The sequence below is a fragment of the Hylobates moloch genome, unplaced genomic scaffold (assembly GCF_009828535.3).
Source record: "Hylobates moloch isolate HMO894 unplaced genomic scaffold, HMol_V3 SCAFFOLD_17, whole genome shotgun sequence".
Taxonomy (NCBI): Eukaryota; Metazoa; Chordata; class Mammalia; order Primates; family Hylobatidae; genus Hylobates; species Hylobates moloch.
The window spans coordinates 43,209,238-43,231,780 of NW_026652292.1; the positions used below are offsets into that span (position 1 = coordinate 43,209,238).

Here is a 22,543-nt window from a genome sequence, read left to right on the forward strand (position 1 = left end):
CTCAAAAAAAAAAAAAAAAAAAAAAAAAAGAAGTAGACGTTTTCAAAAGACACTGGGAGAAGAAAGAGGGACGGATGGAGAAAATGGTGGGGAATCCGTACCAGCTGCCTAGATGGGATGGTTCCTCCTTCATGCTTTTCTAGATGAGTCATTCTGATGGCAGCTGGGAGATCCCCAGGAGCTGGCATGTCTTCCCTGGGCTTCAAACCCAGATCTGTCTACCTTTTGTCTGTGCTGTGTCTCCTACACCACACCGTTAAGTCTATGGAATAAATGAATGGGTGGATGGAAGATATAAATAGGAGGGTGGGTAACTACGAGTGGGTAGTGTTACTGAGGGAGAGTATTCCCTCCTTGTTTAAATGGTTTCTGCACTTGAAGTTTGCAAAGCTCTTCCCTCTCGAACAGCCTCTGCTGTGGTAGGATGACTCAGCACAAGAATTAAGGCCGCGAGAAACGCAGCTCCCTGGACCCTCCTCCCCAGGAGGCCAACGTGGTGTGATCTGAGGTTTGCTCAGGGAGATACTGGCCCACAAATATCTCTTCAGCCTACCAAACACCCTGAGATGCCAAAACAAGGCGCTATTCCTAGAAACTTCTCGTAGAAATACAAATACCCCAAGTTAGCTAGGTAATATATCAAGCTAGTTTTAGTTATCGAAACTCTGAATCTGGATTAGGTGTTTTTTTGGTGGGGAGAGGCGGTTAGCTAGTCTAACAAACTTTAAGGAAGTTTTACAGGCTCTTGGTACTGACACGAGATGAGTTTTGTGGGGAAGTTAGACCGCTTGGAGTCTGGAAAGGCAGATTCCAGGAGGGCAACAGTCAAGGGATATTTGGGGGTTAAATATCCTACTCATATGACTTAATCTCAGCCACTTTGGTTTTGTCATTTGAAAAATGAGGATTCTAACACTAAGAAAGAACTGGATTGCTGTATGGATGATATGAGGCAGTGCATGTAAAGTGCTTAGCCCAATTGTGGGGACTCAGTAAATTATTATAATAAATGAAATTGTTATTACAATACACCACAGGTTTCCGGAAGGTCCGAGGCCCTAGCAGTCTTTTCCAGACATCTCACTGTCAATTCAGAATGACTAGTTCATGGTGCATGGTTCCTTCTGCACAGAGTTGGTTGTGTGGGCAAGCCCGCATAAATGTGAAAATCACGGAGCAAATGAGGAAACACATCTCTTCACATCTCCTTTAGCACTTTATCGCTCTGATATCATGGCTCACTTTCTGTCTTGTAATAAGGTATTTCTATATTTGTCTTGGAAATAGGCTTCATGTCCGATTCATTTATGTGTCTTATGCAGTTCCAGCAAGGTGCTGAATGGTATATAGCATCATTTGTTCTATGGTGTTGACATTAACAGTGCATTTCTGGCTGGTTACCATGGCTCTCACACCTGTAGTCCTAGCACTTTGGAGGCCCAGGTGGGAAGATCACTTGAGCCTAGGGGTTCCAGGTTGTAGTGAGCTGTAATTCCACCACTGCCATCCAGCATGGGCAACAGAGCAAGACCCTGTTTTAAATGAACAAGAAGTAATTATCTATTGAATATGGTCAGTGATAACCATTTATCAATGAAAGACTATTTGATTTTCAATCCAGTGGGTGTGGACGTGACAAAGGGAGGTTTCTAGCCATGTATTACTTTTTAGCCAGTCTAGACGGTTTTTCTGCCTCGTGACTGACCATGAAGTATAAAATGACAAAATTGCTGGCTTAGTTTCCCAGGGTTATCTTATTAATAATATTAGAAGTGTTAAAAATAAGACATTTAATTGCCCACCAAGGACTACCTCTAAGTGAGGCACTGTGGTTAAGAGGCTGGGCTCTGGAGTCTGAATTCTGGCTTTCTGGATTACCAGCCAAATGGCGATGGGCAGATTAGGCAATGCAACATCAGGGGACAGCATCTGCAGTGCGTGGTGCATGAGTGGTATCTGCTGAAGTTACACAGGAGTGGGGGCCTGGATAGGCCTTTATTTTCTCATTTATAAAATAGAAAAACTCGTACCTTGATGGCAGGATTAATTGAGTTAAGGTCTGTAAAGCACACAGCACAGTGCTGGCATAGTCAGTGCTTAATCCAGTTAGCTACTGCACTTATTGATAGTGGCAAAAGGAAACTATAAGAGTGATGCTGAAGGAGTAGTCCATTCATCTAAAATATTATTTAGAGAAATACTGAATGTCTGTTACACCAAGTTTATCTAAGGAACTTTAGTTAATTGGATTGAAAGAAATACTGAGGTTAATGAAGTATCCTGGCCTTTTTTTTCTTCCATAAAACATGGTCCTTTGCAAAACGTGTATTCTACTTAATGTAGAAATGAAGAAGTATTTGCGCTTTTGTAAGAAAGTAACCTGGGTTTTCTGGATATGAAGTTATTGACTTTCAGTTATTTGAGAATCATTTATTGGTGCCTGTAGTACCAAGGGTTCTGTGCTAGACAGAAGTGCTGTGTCTAAGTCCTCCTCACCAATACCATCTTTTGTTTTATTTTAGGTTGTTCATGATGCTAACACACTTTACATTTTTGCACCTAGTCCACAGAGCAGGGACCTGTGGGTGAAGAAGTTAAAAGAAGGTAAAACTCAACGAAATATTGCTCTGTATATAATTGGAGGATGTATAATATTGTTATCATTAAGACAGAAATACAGCTAATGTGTCTATTGCATTTGTAATCTGTTAATCTACAGTAAGTGTTTCTCCAAGGATATGCTGTTGTTGTTAGTTATACCAGCATATTGAAGATAACTTCCCTTTTTAAAATCTGATTTTTTTCTAGTAGATAAAGTTTCCAAGAAAAGCACTCTCCCATTTAATGTGTAATATATCTGAAGGTGATAAAGCACAAGCTTTTATGATAACAGAATTTGGTGTTTTCTTGTTTTTTTTTGTTTGTTTGTTTTGTTTTGTTTTGTTTTTTGTTTTTTGTTTTTTTTGAGACAGAGTTTCACTCTGTCACCCAGGCTGGAGTGCAGTGGTGTGATCTCGGCTCACTGCAACCTCCGCCTCCTGGGTTCAAGTGATTCTCCTGCCTCAGCCTCCCGAGTAGCTAGGATTACAGGCACCCACCACCACGCCCGGCTAATTTTTGTATTTTTAGTAGGGACAGGGTTTCACCATGTTGGCCAGGCTGGCCTTGAACTCCTGACCTCAGGTGATCTGCCCGCCTCAGCCTCCCAAAGTGCTGGGATTACAGACATGAGCCGCTGCGCCCGGCCCAGAATTTGGTATTTTCTAAGAAAGTGCCCATGTAGTCAATATTTGGTGTGGATGGAGTGACATATTCATGAAAGGTTTAAATGGATGATTTGTCCTGCATAGTCCTCATTGCTTCTCCTATAGAACAAAATGGTGGCAGGTTGACTTTTGCATTTATCCATCATTGGTGTAGCAGCAGTCATTTCTGCTAACAAAGGTGCTTCACACACACAAAAAAGAAGGGGTCAAAGAGAACTATAGAGCTTTTCTGAATGCTGAGTCCTATGATCTAAGGGCATTCTTATAGTAAACATAGTATCCAAGGAGTAAGTAATGATCGACACTGTTACTTACGAAACATTCTGTAGTCGCTTTTGTATTTCACTAATCATTACTATATCTGTGAATTACAGAAATAAAGAACAACAATAATATTATGATTAAATATCATCCTAAATTCTGGACAGATGGAAGTTATCAGTGTTGTAGACAAACTGAAAAATTAGCACCCGGATGTGAAAAATACAATCTTTTTGAGAGTAGTAAGTATTCATTTTATTCCATAATTATATTGTGCTTAGAATGAACATATTATTGGTATGGTAAGAAAGTGACATGGTTTTGATTAAGTACAGCACACTTTCTAGTACAGTGTAAAATGTAGGGTAGGTGTGTTTTGTAAGAAAAATTATATTTAGTTACAGTGGGAACTTCTCATGGAATCAAAAGGTCTATTTTGGGAAGCTTTTATCACAATATTGAATCTTGTTCAAAATGAATCCATTGAAAGTGTGAGCCTAATGTGGCACTGTCAGCAGCTTTGAAAAGCATTAATGTTCTTCAACAAATAAACCAAGATGTGGAGCTAGAAACCTCATGTAGCAGTGCATCCACAGTCTGATTAGGGCTGTTCTCATTTTGATGGGGTATAGCAGTATGGATTTCAGTAGTGGCTTCAGTCTGTTAAAAGAGTAAGATGTCATAATGATACTCACATGTAAATGTTGAGATGAACAATGTCTAAGGTAAATTTTAACACCTAAGACCTTTATAAATCCTGGGAATGAGAGACCCTTAGTCATAAGCTAAAAATACATGGAGATTGTTAAGTTACTAGTGCTGTAGTAGGACACCCATAGTAATGATTGGATATACCGTTTCCTGCTGGTGCCATGCAGAATGCTCACTGGGTCCATAAGAACTGACAGAGCTTCTGGATATGGCAGAACTGCTACCTGGCAGGGATGCTGTATTATGAACGAGGCCAGACCAGATGACCTTCTCAGTCCATCCAGCCCTCAGTTCTATGAGTCCTGGCACCCTGATTCTCTTGGGATATCCTCACATTAACTTAGCACATTAAAGAGGAAGCCCAAGTTTCTAAGGCTGTTCCCTATTTTTTTTTTTTTTTTTAATGTCTTAAGGTTTGGTATTAGTGAATGCACAGTCTGACCTGCTGTAAAAAGAGACCCAAAAGTTACAATGACTTAAACTAGAGAGAAATTTATTTCAGTCTCATGTAATAACCTACAGGTGATAGGTGGGTGATCCGGGGCTGGGGGTATTCCTACAGTGGTTCCTCGGGTTGCTCCAGCTCTAGCAGTCTTTCTCTTCCTGGAAGCAGAAAGAAGGGGGTCAAGGATGCCCATGGGAAATCCTTTTAGGGATGAGATCTAAAAATGGCACACCCCATTTGTACACAGAATCCTTTGATTAGAATTTGGTCCCATTGCCACACCTAGCTGGGAAACATTCTTTATCTTGGGTAGCCTTGTGTCAGCCAAAACTCTAGGACTGTGGACTGTAGAGGAAGGGACAGCCAAAGCTGATTAATTTCTCAGTGTTGTCATGATTTCAATGTTTGATTCCATGAGCATTGTTGAGTGCCCAGTTTATGCAGTGGTGGGAATACAAAGAACTGGCCTGGCCTCAATCCCTGTGGCATTTATAGTCTGTTCAGAAAGGCAGAAATGCAAACCGGCTATAATAGCAGTTTTTAATTCTGTTCTAGAATAGAGATACAAGCAGCATACACCAGAGTTGGTCAGAGTGTGCTGCTTGTCTATGTGTTAATTCCCACTTTTCCTTGAAACTACCAATATCTTATTTTTATCAATTATTGGTAGATAGCATTTTTACCTGTTTTTGTTGTTGGCATTTTCAGGTATAAGGAAAGCACTACCTCCAGCACCAGAAACAAAGAAGGTAGGTGGTCTTTAGCTTTCGATAGTAAATCTTTACATTTTAAGCCTTTAAGTCTTAAGTTTTGGTAGCGTTTGTGGCTTATTGAGTATGCGGTTTATTCATTGATGTGACACAATTTTCCCCTAGGACCATCTCAGAAGCAGATGTGCTATAGCTTATTTCAATTTTTTATGGTGTCAAATAATACCAATTTAATTGTATGAGATTTTATCATTGGAGATCCTGTTATTATCTGTCATTTTGCCTCTATTTTCACTTAAAGAGTTGTATTAAGAGGAGTGGGACTTTAGATAAATATTTCGGTCTTAAGAGCACGGTGTGACAAAGAAGTGACTTCACTGATATAATGATATGCCTTTCAGGAGTGGGGTATAGTGGAGAAAACATGCACTTTGGACCCATTCAAGACTTGATCTGATATGAGTGACTTTGAGTGGGTTAATTAAGTCATTGTTACCTTAGTTATGCAACAGGAATTATAATACTCTTCTTCATGAGAGTTTGTTGGATTATACTAAGTAGACTTGAGGTTTCTACTTTATTCTGTGGTGATGTATGACTCATTTAGTGTTTTGATTCATGATCAGTTTCATATAGAAGACTAAACTTTCAAATGTTATCTTCCTTGTTTAGCGAAGGCCTCCCCCACCAATTCCACTAGAAGAAGAAGATAATAGTGAAGAAATCGTTGTAGCCATGTATGATTTCCAAGCGACAGAAGGACATGATCTCAGATTAGAGAGAGGCCAAGAGTATCTCATTTTAGAAAAGAATGATGTTCATTGGTGGAGAGCAAGAGATAAATATGGGTAAGTATTCCCTCTCTGTGTGGGACATGCAGTGGGTGGGTGGGAGTCAAGTGCTGAGTGAGAAGAAGATAAGTCGTAACTATCGTGTAATGAGACTAATTTCACCAGCCATAAATGGAAGCACACCTTATTACTTTGTAGTAACACAGTCCTTTCTCAGTGGTCACTCAGTAAATGCAAATTGATCAATCACTTCTTTTCGAAAGTTAGAATACGTTGGTCTCTTTCTCGTCTGATACATGTTTAATATGATTATTTTGACCTTGAGGGAAATTAAATTTTATATTTTGTCCCCACCTGCCATAAGTAAGTAATCTTAGATTTTTCTAAGAAATAGTTTATTGTAATTTTTTTCTTAGACTCTGTCTCTCTATATGTACATATGTATATGTGTGTGTGTGTATGCATACACATACACAGTGCAATGAAGCCTCTTCTCACTTCTTTCTCTCTCTCCGTGAATATAGGGAGGAGTAAGAGAATATATATATATATATATATATATATGCATATGTGTGTGTCTATATGTGCATGTGTTTGTGTATGTATGTATAAAATACATACATATGTACATGCAGGAAATTAAACAGCAAGCTTTTTTTTGTACAAGTTAATTTAGGATTTAAAGAAAATAGTCCTTTCAGCCCTATCATTGATAAATATATGGGCAGATGGGGTAACTGTAGGGGATGAGTATCTTGCAGGCTTCATAAGCAAACTCTGTATCCTGTGTTTACCTCTGCAGTGCAATCCCACTTATACTCTGAGTTCCAGTGGATGAGAAGAGGAGAACTTTTTGTCCTGCCAGAGCACATTCTTCTTCCACCTGCCCTCTCACCTCCCAGCCCAGCCCCAATTTCAAGTCACTGTTGCTCAGTTCACTTCTGGAGAAGCAGTGGAAACCTCTGGTTTAGGCAGGGTCCTTCTCTTCTGCATGATTCCTAGGCATGGTGCATATATGAGTGCCGTTTTTCTGTGCATTATTGACTTATTTGCAACTCTTAACCTTTTATTCCATGTTTACAAGAAGGTTGTCACTGCTTCTCTTTATCAGATGCTGTATAAGATTGATTTCTATTTTTAATTTTTTTTGTTGTAGAAATTTTCAAGCATCCAAAAAGTATATAATAGTATAATGGAATCTCTTTTTGCTTGACTTCAAAAATTACCAACATTTTGCCAGTCTAATCCTTCCATTATTTTCTAGAATATTTAAAAGTAGATTCAAGTCATCATGTTATTTCACTCCTAAATCTAAATTCTAAAGACTTTTAAAAAAACCACCACCATGTCATTATCATTCTTAATAATAGTATTTTAAATAAGATCGTCTGTAGACTTTCCCTTAATAGTTTTGTACCTGGAGGAAGAGTACAAATGAAAATCCACATAACATATATCTAAGTATTTAGGAGTTATAAATCAAGCTAACAGACTTTATCCTCCAACTTGACAAATACCCTTTCATAGTGACAAGAAAGGCACGGTTTGGATTTAGAGCTCTGTGTCAGAATGTTGCAGTGCATGGAAAGCTGGCACTGGGGGCTACCTCTCTTCTTTCTTCCCTCCTGCCCTGGCTCTATCTCTCATGTACCATATGGATCTTCCAACCTGTACACCCACACTCTTACTGTGTGGTTTGCAAAAGTTACCCCGCATCCTGGCCACACCTTCAGCCTCAGTGAAAGGGAATGCACGTGGCCAGCCAGCACAATTTGGTTTTTGGAAGATGGACCCAGTAGAAGGCCCATGTAGACTTTGGAAATGAGCAGGAAATTCTGGGGTCCTAGTTACCCAGAAAGGAGCATGGGAACACAGGTCAGAGGGAAGATGCGCTTTTGCAGAGCTCTCAAAAGTGTGGGGTCAGAGCAAGAGCTTCTCTGGCCCAGGTCTAAGGATGGAACCAATTATGTGATTCCAGTTTCCCCGATTAGCTCTAATACTTATTTTTACAGTTGGTTTATTCAAACCAGGACCCACACACTGCATTTTGGTTAATATATCTCTTATGTTTCTCTTGTTGTACATTTTTGATTTATTGATGAAAGCAGGTCATTTAACAGTAAAATGAGCCATAATCTAGATTAAACGGATTGTTTTCTTATGGTGTCACTTAATATGCCTGTGTTTCTTGTATTTCTTGTGAACTGGCAAGTAGAGCTAGAGGCTTGATCACATTAGAAGGTGATCTCTGGCTGTCCTGCTTTTAATAATGCTAAGATTGCTTAGTGGTTCCGGTGTCAGACTTGTTCCTCTGTCATAAAGTTCTTCATCGGTGTTTACCCTGATGATTTGGGGGTTCATTAATGATTCTTAAGAGTCATTATTTCATTAGGGGTTAAAAAATGGTGATTTCCTAATTTCGTCATTCCATCTGCGTTTAGTAGTTCTCCAAAGAAGAACTGCCTCATCTACCAATTCATTTAGTTCATGAAGGAAAGGAAAGATGAAATTTGGATTCTTAAACTTTTACTAATTTTCAGAATAATGAGTTGATGACTGAGTTTTCCCTAGTGATAACAATGGTAACCAACGGTTTATTTTTAGTGTCACTATGGATACTTATGTATTTGGTTCCAGTCTATTGCCACCATTATTCTTTTTGCTTGAATTGGCCAATTTCAGGTCGATGGTAGCTGTTTTTGGTAGAGGACCCTGTTAGTTTTTCTTTCCTACTTTCTGGCTCAGTGAAATGGCTCAAGTTATCTTGTATTTATTTTTCTGGCCAAACTTACAATTTGACATTTTTCTTTTCTTTTTTTTTCTTTTTTTTTTTTGAGACGGAGTCTCGTTCTGTCTCCCAGGCTGGAGTGCTGGAATGCAGTGGCGCGATCTCGGCTCATTTCAACCTCCGCCTCCCAGGTTCAAGTGATTCTTGTGCCTTGGCCTCCCAAGTAGCTGGGATTATACGCATGTTCCACCACGCCCAGCTAATTTTTGTATTTTTTAGTAGAGACAGGGTTTCGCCATGTTGGCCAGGCGGGTCTCGAATTCCTGGCCTCAAGTGATCTGCCTGCCTTGGCCTCCCAAAGTGCTGGGATTACAAGCGTGAGCCACTGCACCTGGACACAATTTGACATTTTTCTAAGGAGGACTGGCTCCTTTTAGTCACAAATGGTATTTGGAGACAGTGGCAATGCTAAGATTTTAACTGCTGCTGGATTGCCATTCCTTCTGGGCCTTTCTCAGTGCAACGGAGCTACCTATATGCACATATTTGTGTGTGCGTGTGTGTGTGTGTGTGTGTGTGTGTGTGTGTGTGTATTATGAGTTCTTACTAATACTTTAAATTCAAATTTAAGATTATAAGGTTCCTACTCAATTTTTAAATTTTATATGTGTATATCTTTTCTTATGCTGAAAACCTTAGCTCCTACTGACATAAGAGTGCATCTTAAATTGTGATGTGTGTAACAGTCATTTGGGGTAAAATCAGACATTTTTTGACCTCACATAGGTCTTCTTAGTTCACATTTATTGGGTTATGACCCAAGAATTTGCTGTTTTAACAAGTGCCCCAAATGATACTGACCCAAAGGCCAGGAATTAGCCTTTGTGAAACTATTCTATAAGAACTATGGAGGTATTAGAGTGGTGGGTATTTTTAATCCAACACTTTGACTTTTCTCAAGTTGTGGTTTCTTTAGCACATACCACCAAAATTGTGAATTCTGGAGACGTATTGTGGAATTTTGGAGGAGCACAGGACCTAGTCACAAGTCCAGAGTTCGAGTTCTGGTCCTGTTGCTGGATCGCTTTAGGATCTTTGGGAAAAAAAATCCTATAATCTTTCTAAGCTTTAGTTTCCCCACCAGAAAATGGGTACAATAATGCCTGCCTACCCCAGAATTTTTATGGGGACCAAAAGTGAAAGTACTTTGTAAAATGTCAAGTGAATTACAGATACTGAATTTTGGGGGGTCAGCTAGTCTTTCTTAATAAGCTTTAAGCAATATTATGCTTTATTTCAAGAGGCAATAATCTTTCTTTCTTTTAATAACCTCCCAGTAATCTTAGTTTACCTAAAGTATTTTTCTTATTTCTAGGAATGAAGGATATATCCCAAGTAATTATGTAACGGGAAAGAAATCAAACAACTTAGATCAATATGAGTGAGTAAATGTTTATTTTGTGAATGTGGAAAATCAGAAAGTTTTCATTTTCCTAATTATGTAAGGCATTTTGAAGATTAATGGATATCTTTCATGATTCTTTGAAGGGGGTGCTAAAATAGCCTTAACCTCAATTGTCTGATGTGGTGAAAGACTGAGAATTAATCTCTATGATATATTTTTCCTGAAGGTACTGTGTGAATGGAGTTACATAAGCTTATGTACATAAATTCCATAAGCATAATTAAATTGATTTGAAATAAATCACAGATTAGCTGACTTTGAAATACAGATCATGTCCATTCATTCAGGATATAAGCAGAACAGTTTCCAGAGTGGAAATGTTAATAAGAAAAAATTACTCAAATTAATTAGAGTTGACCTTTGTCAACATTAGTATATTTCCTTTCAATCTTTTTACTATTTTTGAAAAGATAGAATCATGCTTATTTCCTCATACATTTTAATATTCTTTGAAAACATTTCCCTAGCTACATTTTATTTCATTTGATCATAAATTTATTAAATATTTACTGAGATCTTAGCATGTATCAAGCATTATGTATGGCCTTAGGGACATAACCAGGCAGATGGCATGTGGATGTCCAATAATTTATGTAATCATTTCCTTATTTGTGTGGTTTAGGTTGTTTTAGGTACCTTTGCTATACTTAAAAAACAGTGGGATAACCTCTTGTTTCTTATCTTAAACTGGATCTCTAAAATCTATGTGGTGGGCTACAGGCTGTGCCTGAACATTGTAAGGGTTCCCAACGCATGCCGTCAAATTGCTTTCCAGATAACTTGTATTATTTATATACCCACTAGCAGTGTGTGGCCAAGTTGTAATGTGAGGCTCATATACATCAAACGCTCTTTTATGGTCATTCTGAGGTGGGGTATTGATGCTTCATTCACTTCCTTAAAAACAACAGCAACAACAAGCTGTTCCTCTCTTCGTGTCACTTGCTATACCGTAAGTGTACCTTAACATCTAGGAAAGGGTTAACAAGTTCAGAAAGCCACAGTGCTCAGTGGGTGTGATCTCTCAGAGTAATTTTAGAAGCAGGAGAGAGTATAAACAATATATAAATAAAGTAGCATTTCTGCCCTTAAGTCAAATAGATTTTTGGAAAAATTATAAAATCCTCTTAGAATGAGGGAAGGTGCTAAAAGGTGAAAACTTGGGCATGGTTTTAAGGCGATAGTGTGGAGAACTGATTGAATTTGGGAAAAGAGGATGCTTGGAAGCCAGATAATCCTTATCTAAATATGAGAACTCCTTTTATGACTCATGTGATTTCAGATGAGCTTTTTCAATATTGAAGTTTATGATTCATGGCCCCGAGTGTTTCAAATGTACCTTAATTTGGAAATTTTCTCTCTTCCGAGAAGTTTTCTTCCTCTGCATAACTCTGTACTTCAGTCTCCAGCGTGGGAGTGCCACTGCATTCTGTTCAGAGGCCAGGGAATCCACATGGCCTTTGTACTGTGCCCAGTAGAAGACCAAGGGGAAACCTGTTCCCATGTGGGCAGGCAGAGACCCTATTCTGTCTTCCTGCTCCATGTTCTGTTTTGTTTTGTTTTGGCCAAAGTCCATCCTGTAACACAATTGTATTAGTCAGGGTTCTCTAGAGGGACAGAACTAATAGGATAGATGTATATATAAAAGGGAGTTTATTAAGGAGTACTGACTCACGATCACAAGGTGAGGTCCCATAATAAGCCGTCTGCAAGCTGAGGAGCAAGGAAGGCAGTCTGAGTCCCAAAGCTGAAGAACCTGGAGTCCAGTGTTCGAGGGCAGGAAGCATCCAGCACGGGAGAAGGATGTAGGCCAGAAGACTAAACCAGTCTAGTCTTTCCAAGTTCTTCTGCCGGCTTTTATTCTGGTTGCGCTGGCAGCCGATTAGATCGTGCCCACCCAGATTGAGGGTGGGTCTGCCTTTCCCAGTCCACTGGCCCAAATGTTAATCTCCTTTGGCAACACAGACACACCCGGGAGCAATACTTTGCATCCTTCAATCCAATCAAGTTGACACTCAATATTAACCATCACAACAACTTAAATGTTCTCAAGTATTAAAAAAAAAAAACAAAAACAAAGCTTCTGGCAGCTGTGGAGTGAACAGTTCTGCTGTTTGCTTGGGCCCAGGAGAAATCCCAGGCCACAGACTGTCACTGGGCTGAACTCAGGATTTCCAGGCCCGCAGCTCCCAGCGTTATCAGTGACTTAGTTCTAACTTCCATACCCAGTCAACAGTGTAGGGAGGAGAAGATCGGAGAGACCAGTGCTGGGAAAGAAGGCAGATTCATTGCGATGTTTAATAAGAGGACGTTCTTGGTGGAAGGACGGTAAAGGGAGAAAGTGACAGAAATGAAAGGGCCCTTAGGACTGGAAAAAGCTTAGGAGAAAGGCTTTGAGTGGGTGGCACAGTTAGAAGGGCAAAATTAGAGAACAAGCTAAGATGTATAACTGGTTGGTTTTATGTTTTTCCTTTGTTTCTACCTCTTATCTTCTTTTCATGATTTATTCTCACCCATTCTCACCAAGAAGCTTGGCAAGGGTTGACCTTTCCGGATTAAAAGATGAAATGCCCTCGAACCTCTTCTTTCCTTATTGACACTGCTATTTTGGGGTAACTAGCTAATCTGAAAAACTAATTTACATTAGAGATTTAATATCTAAGAAGAATCTGACAAATGACCTACAAATTCAGGGCCTAATTTCTAGATTTATAGTTCCTTCATCAAAAGGTATTAGCCTCTAATAAAGCTTTTGTGGCATGCTTTTTTTTTTAATCCCTACTCTTCAACCTGCTGCTTTTGAATTCCTTCCTTCCTTCCTTCCTTCCTTCCTTCCTTCCTTCTTTTTTTTTTTTTTTGAGACAGAGTTTACCTGTCACCTAGGCTGGATGTAGTGGCGGATCTCAGTCCTGCAACCCTGCCTCCAGTTTCAATCTGGGTAGCTGGGATTACAGGTGCCCACTACCACACCCGGCTCATTTTTGTATTTTTAGTAGAGACAGGGTTTCAATATGTTGGCCAGGCTGGTCTCAAACTCTTGACCTAAAGTGATCCACTGGCCTTGGCCTCCCAAAGTGCTGGGATTACAGGCGTGAGCCACCTCCCCCGGCCAAAGGTTTTTCTTTCAATTGTTGGGCCCTCTTTCTCCTGTCTCCGGACTGCTTCACTGGCAACATGGTTGTTCCCAGCATTGGAATTAGGCTTGGATGTGTGTTCTACTTCAGGAACCATTGATTGGCATAACTGTAGGCAAATTTTACCCTCTTAGAACCAGTTTTCTCGTCTTTAAAAGGTCAGTAGGAACCATTTTAGTACTGCACAGGCTTTGAGACCAGATCTTTGGTTCAGTTTTTGGCTTTGCTGTTTCCTAGCTGTATGCCCTTGAGATATATTTTGCTTCTCTGTTTCTCAATTTTTTCATTTGCAAAACAGTGGTGATAATACCACTTAACCTCCTAAGAGTTGTGAGGATGAAATGAGGTGATAAATGTAACGTGCTTAGAGCAGCACCTGACTGCTGTGGCTTGGATCTCGAGACCTCGCCAAATCTCATGTTGAAATTTGATCCCCAGTTTTGGAGCAGGGGCCTGGCGGGAGCTGTTTGGATTACGGAGCTAGAGCTCTCCCCCATGATGAATGGCTTGGTACCATTCTCAAGGAAGTAAGTTCTCACTGTTAGTTCCCACAAGAACTGGTTGTTGAAAAGAGCCTGGGCTGGGCACAGTGGCTGACGCCTGTAATCCCAGTACTTTGGGTTCTGAGGTGGGCAGATTGCTTGAGGTCAGTAGACCAGCCTGGCCAACATGGTGAAACCCCATCTCTACTAAAAATACAAAAAGTTAGCGAGGCGTGGTGGTGGGTGCCTGTAATCCCAGCTACTTGGGAGGCTGAAGCAGGAGAATCGCTTGAAGCCAGGAGGTGGAGGTTGCCGAGATTGCACCATTACACTCCAGCCTGGGCAACAAGAGTGAAACTCTATCTCAAAAAAAAAAAAAAAAAAAAAAAAAAAAAATTAGCTGAGCGTGGTGGCAGGTACCTGTAGTCCCAGCTACTTGGGAGGCTGAGGCAGGAGAACCACTTATACCCAGGAGGTGGAGGTTGCAGTGAGCCGAGATCGCGCCACTGCACTCCAGCCTGGGTGACAGAGCAAGACTGTCTCAAAAAAAATAAAGAAAAAAGAAAAGAGCCAGGTGCCTCTCTCTTCTCTTGCTTTCTCTATCTTGCCATGTAATGTCTGCACGCCAGCTCCCTTCATCTTCGGACATGAGTGGAAGCAGCCTGAGTGAGGCCTTCTTCAGATGCTGGTGCTGGCACCATGCTTCTTATATAGCCTGCAGAACCATGAGCCAAATACACCTCTTCTCTTTATAAATTAGCCAGCCTCAGGTATTCCTTTATAGAGGTGTGTGGTATCTGTGTCACATTTTACCTGTGTGTATAGTTATTCCTGACAGGAGAATTCAGGGGAGCCTTTGTTGTCTTTTTTTTTTTTTCTTGCCTGGAGATAGATAATCACAGGAGAGGAGAAAGAAGCCACCAAGAACTGAACTGTTAGAAAATCCCGACCATGAGTTAATTCATCTATTTATCTGTGTATGACTCCTTCCTCCTTTCTGTCTTTCAACAGACACTTAAAGGTCTGAATTGATATCCCAAAGAAGGGAACATCCTCTCCAGGGAACATCCTTTCCAGGGAACTTGCCAACACCATAAAAATGACCCCTCAGAACAGGATTTTCAAGAGCCTTCTCTTTGTGCAGTGGATTCCTTCTTTTCTCCTCCTTCTGAGGAGCTGGAATACAGTAGATGAGGAAGGGGCCTCCTCCTTTTTCTGAGTATCTTACGTTTACTTTCCTCTTGAGAGCTACAATTAGCTTCACTGATTTCTTATATCTGAACCCAAGGTGAAACCACCTTTGCTTACTCTTATTGTGAAGATGGACTGGATCTTCTGTTTTTAATAACTTTTTTTCAATCTCTCAAATCCTGCCACTTTATAATTCATAATTAAAGCTCCAGGTGTGTTTCCTTCGTTAATTTTTGTGAATGTTTTTGGCACTTGACAGATGTTTCTTCTATCAGTGGAAAAGCATTAGGGACAGAATTCTGTTCTCCTAATCTATTATATTTCTCAATTGCATTCAGAAATGTATTGATCTCAACTGCAATTTTGTTGAACTTGGTCTCATTTTATTTTATTTTATTTTATTTTTCGAGACGGAGTCTCGCTCTGTCGCCCAGGCTGGAGTGCAGTGGCGCGATCTCGGCTCACTGCAAGCTCCGCCTCCCAGGTTCACGCCATTCTCCTGCCTCAGCCTCTCTGAGTAGCTGGGACTACAGGCGCCCGCCACCACACCCGGCTAATTTTTTTGTATTTTTAGTAGAGACGGGGTTTCACCGTGGTCTCGATCTCCTGACCTCGTGATCTGCCCGCCTCGGCCTCCCAAAGTGCTGGGATTACAAGCGTGAGCCACCGCACCCGGCCTCATCTCATTTTATAAAGTGGGGTCCATGTAATGAGATGTTGACAGTTCTGAGACCTGGTTCAACACCTCAGATTCCAAATAAAACATCTAACGGTCTTTAGCTTGGATTGAGGCTGTAATTTGCATTTGCCTACTACATAAAAGAATCTGGACAGAAAAACATCTTGTATTGTCTTTTTTGTTCTTTGTGTTTTTCCCTTCTTTAGTCAGGGAAGGCCTGTGTTTCCCTGTTTTAGGGTTTTTGCTGGGCCAAAAGTGGGTGCTGGTTCTCTTATGGAAGGCTGAAGCAGTACTGGGAAATTTAAATGTCCAGAGGAGCTGATCTGATTTTATAACATTTGAATTCTCAGGGTATATGACTGTGGTGGAGAATTCCTTGCCAACAAGTAAGGATCTAACAAAAGAAGTTTAAAACCAAAGACCGAAGAAAATTGTCTAAGTTCACGTTCTTATGGCCTATTTGCTTAAATCACGTGGAGGGATTGACTATGCTGGGGAAAGTAGAGAGAGGCGAGTACCTCTGAGGATGAGGTGGTTAATGACAGTATCAAGAAAATGGCTTTCCAAAGGATAAGAAGAGGTATAGGGCCAGGCATGGTGGCTCATGCCTGTAATCCCAGGATTTTGGAAAGCCAAGGTGGGCAGATCCTTTGAGGCCAGAGTTTGAGACCAGCCTGGCCAACACAGCAAAACCCTGTCTCTACTAAAAATACAAAAATTAGCCGGGTGTGGTGGCGCATGCCTATAATTCCAGCTACTCAGGAGGCTGAGGCAGGAAAATCGCTTGAACCTGGGAGCTGGAGGTTGCAGTGAGTTGAGATTGCACTACTGCACTTTAGTCTGGGTAATGGAGCAAGACTCTGTCTCAAAAAAAGAAGAAGAGGTACAGATTGGCAGGGCCTTGGGATGTGGCACAGGGTGGTGGAAAGATCTGGTGGGAGGGAAGACCAGCTGCTTGGTCATGGCAGACATTTCTACAGTAGAGTCTTGGGCAACCACAGGGCTTGGGGCTCTGCTGAAAACCAGCAAGTCTGAAGACCCAGGAGGCCTGTGCTTATGTTTTGCTGTTTCTTTTGTCACCTGGGACCTTTGTGAAATTCATTGAGGGATCCTCCATTATGACTTGAGATGAAATGTGCTGCCACATTGATAGGAGAAGGGCTTGGAATAAGATTTAGTTTGAATTAAAGACAATAATACAAAGTGACACTTCCTGCATGTTTTAGTCAGTGGAGTAAAATTCATTCTTGCCATGATTCTAGTAGTGAAAAATTGAAAATGATTTTTATGTTGAACAGTGAAGAATAGCTTAAATAAATTATGGCACAGGCATACTATCATATGTAGACTTATATTGATTTGCAAAAATATCCTATAATGTTATATGAAAAATTCAGGTTATAGTATAGCCTATGTAGTTTGATCTCACTTTAATAAAACATAAGAATATGGGCATACATACATGTTTTCATAGAAATATGGGTAGAAAAAATCTGGAAGTATATACATCAAAATTACTATTGTCTGTTATTGAAATTATGAGTGATATCTTGTTCTTATTTGTTATATTTATTATTGATGAGCAGAATTACCTTATTAATTCTGAAAAGAATAAAATATATCCTAAAAACCTGAGGCCTGAAATACATTGTTTTTTCTGTTCAGATGGTATTGCAGAAATATGAATAGAAGCAAGGCAGAGCAACTCCTCCGCAGTGAAGTAAGTGTTTGTACTTGTGGGTTTGGCTTAAGGGCAAATTAATTTTAATGAGTCCATAATAAGTAGTTCCACATATCTCTCTTTCTAAATTTGTTCAGCAGTGAGCAAGTCTATGCAAAACTATTCCCAGAGGCTGAGGGAGCTGAGAGGCTGAAGAAAGAGGCTGACAAATTCAGTTTCTAGAAAGAAATATTTAATAGGGGCTTACAAACAGAAGTAATCATGGGTGGCCTCAGGACAGTTATCCCCACACCTGCCCTCCAGAAATTATTCTTTATATAGCAAACTTTTAGGATAAAACATGTGCAGCTGGACATGTCTTCAGCCTTTCTTACCAACACATGTGACCACTGGCGAGGTTAGATAAGCATCTTTATGAAAGCATTGTTTAAACACCTTGCTGCAGAACACCTTGATAAGTGGGGATCGAGCACTGGTCATCATTGCGGTTTCACTTCAAGGTTACATCACTCTTGCCATGTAACAGGCTGTTTTCCTACATGCTACACCTTGAAACTGGCCCTTACAATTTCATATGCCCAAAGCCTTGGTAAAATAACCAGTGTGGTTATTGTAGCAGCAGTGTCCCCAGTATGTCCTGTTACAAAAGAAAACATATTCTTATTGAAGTTATGCAAGTAACTATATTGCCACAAAATAAGAATACTCACAAATGTCTTCTAAATTTTGGAGAAATCAGGTAGAGAGAATAAATAGTTAGTGCTTCAGTTTGGCTCTCAAAAGTATACTTTACTCAATTACTGTAAGCTTTAAATAGTTCAAAACACACAAAAACACATTTTCTTGACTCTTCTTCAGAGTAGCAGCCTTCCACATGGGATGTTGTCCATTCACGTTGGAACCGCCATCCACAAACCTAGCAACTCTTGGTTGGTCAGTTGAGAGCTGTTTATTGGGCACTGTAGAATCCAGCAGCTACTCACACAGTTCCAGAGTCAGTCTTTGGGTTAGAGAAGCCCCCTGCTCATGAGTGCCTCCTCCTTGCACCCACCAGATAGCATGATCCTGTATCAACCATTTCCATTTTACGATAGAACTCTTTTAGATACTGCTATCTCCATTAGAGTGTTCCTTTGACATCACCTGAGACAGCATGGATATTTCAGGTGTCAAGATCATTTTATGTTCTTCAGTCATAGATGTAGCTATAGTTAGCATCCACAGCAAAGCAGTAAATGCCCCTCTAGTAGAAGTTCTCTAGTCCAGAGTCCCAGTAGTTGTCACTGGGAGGTGCTAACTGGCTTTTACCGTAAGACCTAGTAAACAGTCAACAAAGGACTATCAAGTAGAAAATTTGTCCCCACCAGCATTCCAACTTTCTCTACACTATAGCTTGGGCAGTCATACTGGCTCCCATTTATCATGTCCAATTAATATTGCTTGAAGGGCAGATTTACATGCCCTCTGTTTTACAGTAGAAGAAACATTCCCAAGTCAGATACAATGTTCATTCCCATAAAACATTTAGGTAAAGGAGACACAGCTACTTTACATAAAGCCTGTTCAAACATTCCAACTTTCATAGTCTTATAAACCCTTATGATTTTATGTTTTAGTCCTAGGAACTTCTTTACCTCCAGAACATTTTCCCTCTGTTGTGCAAAAGGCTTTAGGTTCCCAGCAGGGCGTTGAGCCAAGGGACCCTGGCCCTTTTGTCAGTCTTTGTCTTGATTAACCTGCTTCGGTTTTGCCCTGAAACAATTGTTGGTCAGCCTTATCATTACAATCTCTGTCTTTTAGCTTTTTAAGTTTCTGCAGACTGGGGATATAGCAAACTAATTTTGGGCTCTTTAATGTTGGGGAACCAGCAGGGGCTCCTTTTGGTCCACACAACCTTCAATAGTGTTGTATTAAGACCCTTGTTTTAACCCTATAAATTTCCATTTTATTCATTTGATTTTTTAATAACCATCTAAAGATTTCCTCCCTGCTGGGACAAGTTCCATGACTCTTTCCTGTCTTTTTCTTCATTCTCTTTCTACCCATTTAGTTTTATCTATGTCATTTTTTTCCTTCATTTTGAAACAACCCTTAAATAACCTCTAAACTAGAAAAAACTACTTTTTCTTAAGCAAAAACGATATCCTATCTTTTATGTAGCCTTCTTCACCAAAAACTCATCTTTCTTTCTTTATACACTGTATATATAGAATTGTTTCTCTTACATCTAGTAGTTTTAATTACATACACTAACTACTATTGTAACTCTTAGTAGTACTAATTTCCAGTAACAAATCTAGGAAGTGATTAATTTTAATTAAGCTCACATACAAGTCAAGCAAGTGTCAAGAACGTCACAGAAGCAGCAGTTTTATGACCTTTAGCAGAGACAACCTAAACCTGTCTGACCAGTAGATCTAGGCAAAATGTCTGAATTAAATTCTGAAGATGTTTCTATTTTATTTTACCAACAATTTAAAAACTAGTTTTATTTACCAAAGGTTTTCTTAGATCACATAGAAATGTCACACACACATAACACATATAGACATATAGGCGTACAGGCACACAGGAGCAAACCTTACAGCTTTCATAAAGAATTGTCATTGCCAGCTTTCAGATAGTTTTCATTTTCCCTTTTGTTAGCACAGCATACCCTGTAGCAATTTATTTTTCATCCTGGAAGTAAAAATTGCTTTATCAAGTCACATGAAAACCTGAGCATAGATGGTTTACCTCATTCTTAATTCTTAGAGAAGCCCCTGGGGCTTTCCACTGACCACCACGAGGTTGTCCCTCCTGGTAAATTTCCTTCATTAGGCCAAACCTCTGTCACAGCCAGAATGATCCAGTCCATAAAGCTACAATTCGCTTGTATATGCCTTGCATTATGAAGGCGTTGCTGGAGGGCTGGGTGGGTAGTAATGTCACTCATTTTTTTCTGCTTCATTCCTGGCTAGGGAAATATCATCACCTCCTGTGTCCCGCAGTTAGACCATCCAAGCAGCCAGGGGTTCCCTAGGTAGTTGTTGTTTTTTATTTTTTTTTTAACTCATTTATGCTGGAGGTTGCAAATTTTTTGTGTGTGAAAAATCAGACCTTGGTGATGACTTTGAGCAGTAGGATATAAATAACTCCCACAAGCTTAGTGTTCCAGTAATGGAACACTAGGCATGAATGGGTTAAAGGCTAATCAAGTGAAGCAGTGGGCGTAGAGAAGGAAAAAAGAAATCTGTAACTGGTTGTCATCAATTAGTAGTAAACACTACTGTGCTAGGACCAGCCAGTAGTTGGTTAAAGGTCTTTGCAATCTCTGAGTTCTGCAGCAGTGTATTCCCTGGCCGGGAGAGTCTCCTATAGTGGCTCATCCTCATTTTGCTGCAGTTGTTGCACTTTCACTTTCCTTAGCATGAGGGGCGTGCTTACTCTAGTGCTTTCTTCCTGATTGATCATTTGCTACCTTGACTTTTAGTACTTAAGTATTTCATGTTTTTTTGGCTTGAAGTTAGTTATTTTAAAATAATTTACATTGATATTACATAATGTCTTTTATAAATAAAGTGTTAATAGATGTTTAATTCCATTTAGAAATAAATGTGCTGAAATTGCTATACTTTTAAAAAGAAATAAAATGAAAGGGTAAAATGTATAGAGGGAGCTACTCTGTGCTGAGTAAGGGGACCTGGGTCTACCTGTGACTTTTCTAGTCTACTTTTTGCATCTGTAAGAGGAGTTGGACTAGAAGATGATCTCTACAATTCTCTGCATTTCTGATCTAGTATTCTATTTAGTTATTGTTTCCAGCCTTTTAAACTCATGCTTTCTCATTTTAACTCCTGCTTATTATCATGCATCAAGATTTTGCTGAGTGCTTGTTTTTGTAGTTGATGTTAAAAAAACAATAGTAGGTGACTTTGCTTGATTCTAACTACACATAACCATGCCCACAGGATTCTTCCATGCCTCTCTGGAGACCCTACAATGAGAGGCAGATGTAGGGGAGTGAGTAGCTAAATGGCAGCCTGGGGACCAAATCCTGGCTCTGCGACTTACTAGCTGCGTGACCTGGTGCAAATTACCCAGCCAGTCTTTCTGTTCTCATTTCCTTACCTGTGAAGTAATGTGGGAATAACAATAGTACCTCTGTAATAGGACTGTTTTGATGATTAAATAAATTAATATGCTAGAACATTAGAACAGAATAAATTTTCAATAAATAAGTGGGTTGCTGTTAGACTGTATGTATGTATGTATTTATTTATGATAGTATCTCTCTCTGTCGCCCAGGCTGGAGTGCAGTGGTGTGATCTCAGCTTACTGCAACCTCTGCCTCCGGGGTTCAAGCTATTCTCCTGCCTCAGCCTCCCGAGTAGCTGAGATTACAGGCGCGCACCACCATGCCTGGCTAATATTTAGTAAAGATGGGGTATTTCTAGTAGAGATGGGGTTCTGCCATGTTGGCCAGGCTAGTCTTGAACTCCCAACCTCAACTGATCTGCCTGCCTCGGCCTCCCAAGGTGCTGGGATTACAGGCATGAGCCACCGTGCCCGGCCTCTATTGTACTTTTTACTGACCAGTTACAATTATTATCCCTAATTGTTACCATATTTTTGTGGAGCCTTATTTGATTCCATTGTTTTTCCTATCAAGAAGAGTACAATTTGTTTTATTTTTCAAGTAATAAAGGGCACACTTTTCATCTTAAAGCAATTTAAATACCAGAGATCGATGGTAGTGTTACTGGACAGAGAGGTATTTGAGGTTCGTAGGGTCTGTTTCTTGCTGTTCAGCTTGGAACCTGAGAAAGATTTGACCTTTAGTCCTTTAGCATTGTTTCCAACTATTGATTTTCTCTGTTTAAGTTACTTGTGCCTCCATCTCTCCTTTTGTAAAAGCTGATATTTGGCTGGGTGTGTTGGCTTATGCCTGTAATCCCAGCACTTTGGGACATCAAGGCGGGTGGATCACTGGAGGTCAGAAGTTCGAAACCAAGCTGGC

The 22,543-nt window shown here is 40.0% G+C and overlaps 1 protein-coding gene across 4 annotated transcripts in view; it reads left to right on the forward strand.

The window, feature by feature from the left end:
• TEC (tec protein tyrosine kinase) overlaps positions 1–22,543 on the forward strand; it is a 140,881-nt gene that overhangs the window by 102,048 nt on the left and 16,290 nt on the right. For 3 of the 4 annotated variants that reach the window (XM_032135417.2, XM_058430044.1, XM_058430043.1), the window contains exons 4-9: positions 2,523–2,604; positions 3,641–3,769; positions 5,392–5,432; positions 6,066–6,241; positions 10,288–10,353; positions 17,529–17,583. In XM_032135417.2, the coding sequence (XP_031991308.1) occupies positions 2,523–2,604; positions 3,641–3,769; positions 5,392–5,432; positions 6,066–6,241; positions 10,288–10,353; positions 17,529–17,583 (549 nt within the window). Of the gene's footprint in view, positions 1–1,037; positions 1,261–2,522; positions 2,605–3,640; positions 3,770–5,391; positions 5,433–6,065; positions 6,242–10,287; positions 10,354–17,528; positions 17,584–22,543 lie in introns of all 4 variants that reach the window. The other variant, XM_032135418.2, reaches the window with a different exon arrangement.